General features: G+C 43.6%; 1 protein-coding gene across 2 annotated transcripts in view; it reads right to left on the bottom strand.

Moving 5' to 3' along the window:
* Positions 1-1,649: 1,649 nt before the first annotated feature.
* The window catches only part of LOC137095099 (upstream stimulatory factor 2-like), a 37,913-nt gene continuing 29,891 nt past the window's right edge, over positions 1,650-9,671 (bottom strand). For both annotated transcript variants that reach the window (XM_067461340.1, XM_067461341.1), the window contains 3 exons: positions 5,160-5,254; positions 4,415-4,543; positions 1,650-3,335 (listed from right to left, as the gene is read on the bottom strand). In XM_067461340.1, coding sequence (XP_067317441.1) covers positions 3,246-3,335; positions 4,415-4,543; positions 5,160-5,254 — 314 coding nt within the window. In that variant the 3' untranslated portion in view covers positions 1,650-3,245. The remainder of the gene's footprint in view (positions 3,336-4,414; positions 4,544-5,159; positions 5,255-9,671) is intronic.

The following is a 9,671-nucleotide window of genomic DNA, read 5'->3' as shown; positions in this document are numbered from 1 at the left end:
ATTCCAGCACGAATTCCTAATATGTTAGGTCTGTTCTTAGTTGGAAGCAGGGTACACAGCTGAATCTCTTATAAAAACACAACTTTAAGATTGCCCATGCTTGTCATCATCTGTCCAACTAAGGTTAAGGTGGATTGGAGGAGAATGAAAGGAAACCATTCTGTAGGAGGTAGTGAGGATGCTTGCCAAACATGCAGGCGAAACGTGAGGAGAGAATGCCTCTAGAACATGGCCATATAGCCCGAAAAAACCTACAACAACCCAGTGATTCCAGCCATGAAAGCCTTCAACAAACCATTCTGTACTCTCCAAGTCTCCTGATTTGGCATAGACAATCCCAATGAATCCTATTTTCTCGCATGTTTTTAAAATGTCAATAGCTTCTCCACCTCCCAACTTTCCCCCTTTGTTTTCAGCTAATTTCATTTACAGCACAAAGAGTTCAAAGCGCAAAAGTAATTTGCCATCAATGAACTCATCAGGACAAAAGTGACTGAATGTTGCCCTTCCCAGTAGGCAAAAGCAAACTCCTGTAGCCTTTCCTTAGAATCAAAGAGTTGGAAGAGACCTTGTGGGCCATCCAGTCCAACACCCTGCCAAGAAGCAGGAAAATTGCACTCAAAGCACCCCTGACAGATGGCCATTGAGCCTCTGTTTAAAAGTCTCCAAAGGAGCCTCCATCACACTCTGGAGCAGAGTTCCACTGATGAACAGCTCTCACAATCAGGAAGTTCTTCTCCTTTCCTGGAATCTCCTTTCCTGTAGTTTGAAGCCATTGTTCTGCGTCCTAGTCTCCAGGGCAGCAGAAAACAAGCCTGCTCCCTCCTCCCTACGACTTCTCACATATTTATACATGGCCCTCATCATATCTCCTCTTACCCTTCTCTTCTGAAAGTTACATATCCAGCTCTTTAATCAGCTCCTCATAGGGCTTGTTCTCCAGACCCTTGACAATTTTAGTCACCCTCCTTTGGACCCCTTCCAGCTTGTCAACATCTCCCTTCAATTGCGGTGCCCAAAAATGGACACAGTATTCAAAGTGTGGTGTGACCAAGGCAGAATAAATGGGCAGCATGACTTCACTGAATCTAGACACTATATTCCTATTTATGCAGACCAAAATCCCATTGGCTTTTAAAGCTGCCGCATGACATTGTTGGCTCATGTTTAACTTGTTGTCCACAAGGACTACAAGATCTTTTTCACATATACTGCTGTCAGGCCATTCTGTATCTTTGGATTTCATTTCTTCTGCCTAAGTGGAGTATCTTGCATTTGTCCCTGGTTTACTTCAGTTTGTTAGTTTTGGCCGTTCATCTGTCTAATCTGTTAAGATAATTTTGAATTCTGCTTCTGTATTCTGGAGTATTGGCAATCCTTCCCAATTTGGTGTCATCTGCAAACTTGATGATTATTGTTTGTAGGTTCCTCCTCATTAATAACTTTTGCTAGTTTATGTTTCTTGGTTGTCATCTGCGAAATGTTGGAGAGTATGATTATTAAACCCACCCAGAACATAATTTTAAAGAGAAGCTGCAGAAGCATTAAATGATTTCATACGATATTATTTCTGTGCAGGTTTTTTTTTCCTTTTTATATATAAACAGAATTATTTCCTACTTTTCCAACAATCAAACTCCACAAGTGAATTCATTAATCTTCTTTTATATATATATTTATATATACCATTTGCTTTTTTCCCTTGATTTAAACCTCTTCCCTCCTCCTCCTCCTTACATTCAAAAGGCTTGGAGCAGGACTGAATAGTACAAAGAATTGCTACAAATCCAGCTGCAATTCTGGATTATTATTATTATTATTATTATTTTTGTTGGGGTCTGGTATATATAGATATTTCCTTTTTTTTAAAAAAAATCAAACCTAAGGTACTTGCTATTACAATAAAATTATTTATCATTTTAGCAACCATTTCTCTTATTTTTCTTTTCTTGGAAGTGTGGGGTGGGGAGGGGAGGGGGGGAACACAAAATATTGGAGACTACGACTTTTTAAAAATGCATCTCCTGATTCTTTCGTTTCGACCTGAAATCCTAAAACACTGCTGGAGTTTAATTAAAAAATTACATAATATCAAAAAACACACAAAAAGCAACCCTGTTGTCAATTCAATCCACCACTAATTTTTTTTCCTAATGGCCTGGGTTTCCACTATCATACAAACACCGTACCTCTATACAAACGCACCTCGAAACTAATAAAATAAAAGAATACTTACAAGGAGAGAAAGAAAGGGAAGGAGGGATGAGGCTGAAGTAGGCTTTGGGATTATTTTCCACTGTGCCTTTTAAAAAAAACACACAAATTCTGATGTGGAAAGAGAGAAAGGACAGACACAGCTAGGAGGCAAAAATGGAGTGCCAATCTTCCACGTTTGTGACACAAAATAGAAGTCAGCAAGAAGCCTTGTTGACGCAAATCAAAATTAAGCCCCAACTAACTATTGCAGAAGTCTGTCAGTGCTGAAAATGAATGCAACCCGCGCATCGGCACATGGGATGTGCAAGTTAAAGCACACCATGTATTCCAATGCAGAATGCACACTCCTTCCAGGGCACCTTAAAGCAAGGCGATTTAACCCTTGCAGACTGCAATCCAGATCTTCTGAGAATATCTTCACAGCTGAGGGGACACAGGCAGAGAGGAAAGCCAAAAGCACTAGTTCGGTAGCCAAACCTGAGTTACCAAGCCCCTTCCCCTGCCCAGTTCATGGCCATAACCAAAATGGATCAGTCCGTCTGACGCTCGGGAGCAAGACTCGAAACCGCACAAGTCTCGGAACGGAGAGAAAACGAGATCCGACAGATTGGAAGAGCTAAAGTGGGAAATACTCCCTGGCCCTCATGATTAGGGCGGAGAGGGGCAGAAAAAGTTGGCTAGCCTGTGTTAAAAATCTACTATAAAAATGCAGATTTTTGTCTGTTTAACCTTAATATATCCTAAGGAAAGGAGGGAGGCAGCAAGGGGGAACAGGAAAGAGTATTTGGGGCAGGAAGGCAAGAGGGGTTTTGGGAGCAGTTGCAAGGACTGGGGCCAAACAGTCCGTGTGATCTGGCTCCCCGCACCACCCCCAAATGTCCCCCTCCCCTTTATTTGACCCCCATGTGAGACAAGGTTCATTGTGGGAGGGGGGTCTTTTATACAAAAAGGAGCAGGAGAACCGCAGGGGGAAATCCCATATGAAGAGGCAATGGCAAAAAAAAAAAACTGGGGGGTGGAGGTGGGGGCTACTGCCCCGGGGTGTCCCCCACGATCTCGATTCCGTGTTGCTGCAACTGTGCTCTCAAAAGGGCGTTTTCATTCTTCAGCTCCTCAATCTGTCAGGGGTGGGGGGAAGAGGGGAAAGAGGGAGAAAGAAAGGAAGAAAGAAAGTGTGAAAACATAGTTGAGTAGAATGTTGCTCTTTTAGGCAATCTAGGAGTGCAGTATAGAAAACCATATATGGCACAAAGCACTTATGTGCGAGGGAGATGTTTCTGAATCATGGATAATGATTTCTGCAAGAGATTACTATACAGTCATCCTGAAGGACCTAGAAAATCCCTAGAGCAGCATTTTTCAACCTGGGGGTCGGGACTCCTGGGGAGGTTGCGAGGGAGTTTCAGATGGTCTTAGGAATCCCTTCGGCAGAGAAGGCTGAAGATCTCTCCGCCTGTCCTTCTCTTTCTTTTTGGAAACAGATGGCGAATCCTCCCAACAAAAGCCCTCCTCCGTTGTGATTGGCCAGCCTATCACACAAGGAGGGGGCTGTTTCTGAGACTCCAAGCAGGGAGAAGAGAGCAGGTGTGCAGGAGAGGGAGAGCTTACGAGGCTGGAGGGAGGCTCCTCCCTTCAAGACAGGGGGGTTCTGTGAGAGAAGTCTGGCCCAATTCTATCATTGGTGCGGTTCAGAATGCTCTTTGATTGTATGCTCGGCGCATGGCAGCGTGGTGTGCATGTGAGGGAGAGCTTATGAGACTGGAGGGAGGCTCCTCCTTTCAAGACAGGGGGGTTCTGTGAGAGAAGTCTGGCCCAGTTCTATCAATGGTGGGGTTCAGAATGCTCTTTGTTTGTAGGTGAACTATAAACCCCAGCAACTACAACACCCAAATGTCATTTTCGCCAAACTCCACCAGTGTTCACATTTGGGCATATTGAGGATCTGTGCCAAAGTTTGGTCTAGATCCATCATTGTTTCAAGTCCACAGTACTCTCTGGATGTCAGTGAACTACAACTCCAAAAATCAAGGTCAATCCCCACCAAACACTTCTAGCATTTTCTGTTGGTCATGGTATCCATGTCCTGGAGCCATATCCTGGAACCATACAGCCTGTTTTGGCATCCCATGAAATCACAGTCCCTTTATTAACAATACAGATTGAGTGAGGGTCCATGGTGGGCAAAGGCCCTGGCTACCTGCTGCTGTAACAAGTCGTTGTCCATCTGCAGCCTCTCAGCTTCTTTGAAGGTTTCTTGCATGCGCTGATTCGTCTGGCGCAGCTCACGGATGTAATCACAGGCTTTGGATAGGATGCCTCCTTTGCTCTGGGGAACAACACAAGACACAGACCCTTATTGCCAGGACACCTTTGGATTGAGCAGAAAACTCAGTCCCTGTGGGTGAGAAGCCTCCAACAAAATGTCCAGACCTTCTATGTACCGATAGAAGCATCAACTATGAACATATGGAATATACAGACATTGTTTCATCCTTAATGAGAAATGGAAGGGGAAAAAAACACCTTAAAACCCGAAACAAATATAAATAATTGCATGATTTTTCATTTTTCAGGAAAGCAAATTTTTGCAAAAAAAAATCCTGCAAGATTATTTGCTCACAGCTATTTTAGTGTAGGGGGTCATACCAACACATTTTTGTACTTATTTTCAGACAAAATCACTTTTGTACAAAAGTCTTGGGTGAAGAAGGGGATGTTAACTGTTTAGGCATCAAATTGCTGCGACTGTGAACCGCCCTGAGTCGCCTTCAAGCTGAGAAAGGCGGAATACAAATGTGGTAAATAAGTAAATAAATATTTTTGTGCAAAATATCCCCCCCCCCCCAAATCAGGCTATAATAGATGCCAACGCCTACTCCCAAATATCTCTCCCATTATTATTTTCTCTCTCCTTGCTGCCTTCCAATTCCCATTCCACTTACCGCTCCCGTCTTGGTATTATCTGTATTGCAATCTGGAATGATTTTTGATAGTTGGACGATCCAGTTGTTGATCTTGTCCCGCCTCCTCCGTTCAACTAGATAAAGGAGAGAAGTCAGTGATCCCATGATGCATCATTCCAGCAAAAACTCCACAGCAACTCACAATTTTGGTTACAACTTGGCACTAAGAGGTTATTGTTATTGCTGCTATTATTACTATCATCTGAACCCTGCTTTTCTCCCAAAGCAATTCACGGCCTTAAAAATTATACAACTTAAAAACCTACAAAATATAAACATTAAAATAGAATTAAATCATTATTAAAACAAGTAAAAACTTTTGCAGGTCAGCTTGAGAAAATGTCATCTCTCATATTAATTTATCTGTTCCCTGAGATTTGCAGACAAGGACTCTCTGTCACTTCACATGTATATGTTACGGTAACCAATAATAGGGTCATTTAGATCATGGCATTAAAGTTAAATCTCATTATTTCACTACCAACTTACACTTATTTGTTTACTCAAGCATTTATTGATTTTGCTACCTAGAATTTAGTAAAATCCTTTAACTTAATGAGTCATTGAACATTCCATTCATTGCTATTTTAATGAACATTGTCAATTCCCTTTATTATAGACAGGTGGCATAGATAAAGCTAAAGGTTTCCCCTTGACATTAAGTCTAGTTGTGTCCAGCTCTGTGGGGGTGGTGTTCACCTCCATTTCTAAGCCAAAGAGCTGGCATTGTCTGTAGATACTTCCAAGGTCATGTGGCCGGCATGACTGTATGAAGAGCTGTTACCTTCCTGCTAGAGCGGTACCTATTGATCTACTCACATTTGCATGTTTTCGAACTACTAGATTGGCAGAAGCTGGGACTAACAGCGGGAGCTCACCCCACTTCCTGGATTCGAACCGCTAACCTTTCGGTCAGCAAGTTCAGCAGCTCAGCGGGTTAATCTGCTGCACCACTGGGGGGGGGGTACTTATTTGTTTACCCAAGTATTTATTGCGGAGCCCTCGGTGGCGCAGTGGGTTAAACTGCTGAGCTGCTAAACTTGCTGACTGAAAGGCTGCAAGTTCGAATCCAGGGAGGATAACATGATTATTTTTTTTGTCGTGTCAGGAGCAACTTGAGAAACTGCAAGTCGCTTCTGGTGTGAGAGAATTGGCCGTCTGCAAGGACGTTGCTCAGGGGACACCCAGATGATTTGATGTTTTTATCATCCTTTGTGGGAGGCTTCTCTCATGTCTCCGCATGAGGAGCTGGAGCTGATAGAGGGAGCTCATCCGCCTCTCCCCGGATTTGAACCTGCGACCTGTTGGTCTTCAGTCCTGCCGGCACAGGGCAGCGTAACATGATGAACAGCGTAACATGATGAACAGTAGCAAGGACCCTTGTTATAACGGCTTATTGTAATGTAGCTTGATGGCAAGAGGAGGATGGTCACATCATCCTTCAGCATCATGCACACCAGCAGAACTCTGGCTGGTGCAGCTTCCGGGCAAATAAGATGCATTCTAGGGGCATATATGATATGACAATGGTGCCACAATATGAATGCTAAAGTTTACAAGTCAGGTTATTTGGCTTAAAATATCATAAGTATTTATGATACCAGTGGTGCAGTGGGTTAAACAGCTGAACTGCTGATCTTGCTGATTGAAAGGTCGCAGGTTCGAATCCGAGGAGCGGGGTGAGCTCTTGCTGTCAGCCCCAGCTTCTGCCAACCTAGCAGTTCCAAAACATGCATGTGTGAGTAGATCAATAGATACCACTCCGGCGGGAAGGTAACAGCATGCCATGCAGTCATGCTGCCCACATGACCTTGGAGGTGTCTAAGGACAACGCCAGCTCTTCGGCTTAGAAATGGAGATGAGCATCACCCCCCAGACTCGGACATGACTGGACTTAGTGTTAGAGGAAAACCTAGTAAGTGCTACCTAGAACTTACTACGATCCTTTGACATTACTAGTCATTGCATGTTACATTCATTGCTGTTTTAATGAGCATTGCCCATTCCCTTTATTAAAGGCAGGTGTGGCATACACATATTAACAATCAATTCAATTATAATTATAGTTTTATCCATCATTAGAATTTTATTTACAACATCTATATAATATTATCTATATTATCGATCATATTTATTTATTCCACATGTAACACCTATTACATTGTCTGTAATCTCTATAATTATTAATCTCCACATTATACATTCCTCTATAAATAATGTATCTATCTATAAATAATGCATAAAGAAATATGATGAAATGGGAGTGAAGAAACCATCACAACCTAAATCAAATCAAAAACATTTATTTCGGTCATTGACCAGCACAGGAAATAGTGTCACGTTTCCATACAAACCTGGCATGTTTGGTACATTAAAAATATATAAATACAACTACTAAAAACACAATATGGGTGAGGGAGCAGAAGGGGAAACAGGGTAAAAACATACAATGCCCAGACCCATCACCAAATTGCAGATTCAGGGAAGAAGATTACTGGACACACAGTTGACTTTTGGAACTAGTCATCCCCTGGCGGATTGTGTATGCTGCTGCACAAAACTTTGCGACATTGTAGGTTGTAGCTGAATTAGTATCTGCAAGTAGCAGGGAGGTATAAAATTGTCCTGAATGGCCTGGGTGCTTGTCTATTAGAGGTAAGATAAGCCTGGCACGGGTATCCCTGTAGAACGGGCACTGAAGGAGCACATGTTCTATTGTTTCCACATGACCCGAGTCACAGGGGCAGAGTCTCTCTGGGAAAGGGATCTTCCGGTAGCGGCCCTCGAGTACAGCTGATGGGAGAGCGTGGCATCGGGCCAGGGTGAAAGCCCTTCGATGAATAGGAACCTCTAAGTATGTTAAATATGCCATAGGGGAGGCAAGGTATCTGCTGTCTTCACTGACAAGGAAGGTTGGAGCCGAGGCCAGATCTAGTTGGCGCTCTGTGTCTGTGATACGTTGTTTAATAAGTGCCTTGGCTTGATTGTAATCCATAGCTAATAGTAGACCTGGAGAAAATCCCAACGAGGAGATTTTGGATGCTACCGCCTGCTTCCATGTGGATTGGAAGTCATCCTCCATGGTTAGTGGGGCAAGGCCAAGGGGTGCACAAGACAGTCTGAGCCAGAGGTTAAGTATGGCCATCCACACCCTGGCCTCCACTCTCATAAAGCCCGTCTCTAGTCGCAGGGTGGCATTAGAAACGCATTTAGGGACCTGCAAGGCCGATCTCAGAAACTTGGACTGAACCACCTCTAATGGGGCAAAACTGGGGAAGGGGCCCAGCTGAGCCCCATACAAGAGTTGGGCTAATGACTTGGCTTCAAACAGCTTGAGCGCTGCCGGTGTGAAGTGGCCCCCTCTTGTCCTGAGATATTTAAGAATGGCAATTGAGCTCCCCTGCGCGGTGTTGGATACTTGATCCCCATGAGCTCTTCTGCTACCATTAGATTGGAAAACTACACCTAGATATTTGAAGGATGTAACTTGTTCAATTTTATGGCCATCTATGCTCCAAGAGTAAGTCCTGGGCCTATTAGCGAAAGCCATGATTTTGGTTTTATTGTAATTGAGTTGGAGCTGATCTGTGTTGCAATGTTGTATTAATGCTCTCAAAGCTCTTTTGAGCCCAATGGATGTTCTAGAGAGGACAGCAGCATCATCTGCATAAAGCAGGATGGAGATGTGTCTTCCCGCCAGTTTTGGGGGGTGGAAGTCCATGTTTTGAAGCTGGTCCACTATGGAGTTTATATAGAAGTTGAACAGCAAAGGGGCCAGGATGCAGCCTTGCTTGACACCCTTGCATGTTTCAACAGCCTCGGTGAGGTGGCCCTGTGGGTTGCATCTTACTTTGAGTGTGGTCTTTTCGTGAAGTTGGCGTATTAGATATAGTAGACGGCGATCAATTGTAGAACTCTCCAGTTTTTCCCAAAGCTTAACTCGCGAGATGGAATCAAATGCTGCTTTAAAGTCAATAAAAGCAGCATATAGTGAGGTTATGTTTTGAGAGGAATATTTTTCCACAAGGTGTTGCAGCACTAGGCACTGATCTATGGTGGATCGACCTTCCCTGAATCCAGCTTGCTCCTCAGCTAATATGCTTTCTTGTTCCAACCAATCTTGGAGTTTCCATTGTAGATGTCTAGCATATAGCTTGCTGATAGTGTTAAGGAGGCTGATTGGTCGATAGTTCGCAGGATCATCCTTTTTCCCTTTCTTTTTGTAGATGGGAACAATGATTGCAAGCCCCCAATCCTTGGGGATTTGGCCATGGTTGTCAATACATGTAAAAAGTGAGGCTAGGATGGGGGTCCAGAAATCCAGGTTGTTCTTGATGGCCTCTGCTGGGATAAGATCTTCTCCTGGGGCCTTGCCTGATGGTAGTTGGGCGACCAGGTTCTTAATTTCTGTAGCTGATACAGGTGGCCATGGTGGAAGGTTCTCTGTATCAAAGTTGGGACAGTCCCTTCCAGTAGAGGTGTCCATATAGA

Source organism: Anolis sagrei, chromosome Y (genome assembly GCF_037176765.1).
Source record: "Anolis sagrei isolate rAnoSag1 chromosome Y, rAnoSag1.mat, whole genome shotgun sequence".
NCBI classification, from domain to species: Eukaryota; Metazoa; Chordata; class Lepidosauria; order Squamata; family Dactyloidae; genus Anolis; species Anolis sagrei.
This window is presented reverse-complemented; position numbering and strand designations above follow the sequence as displayed.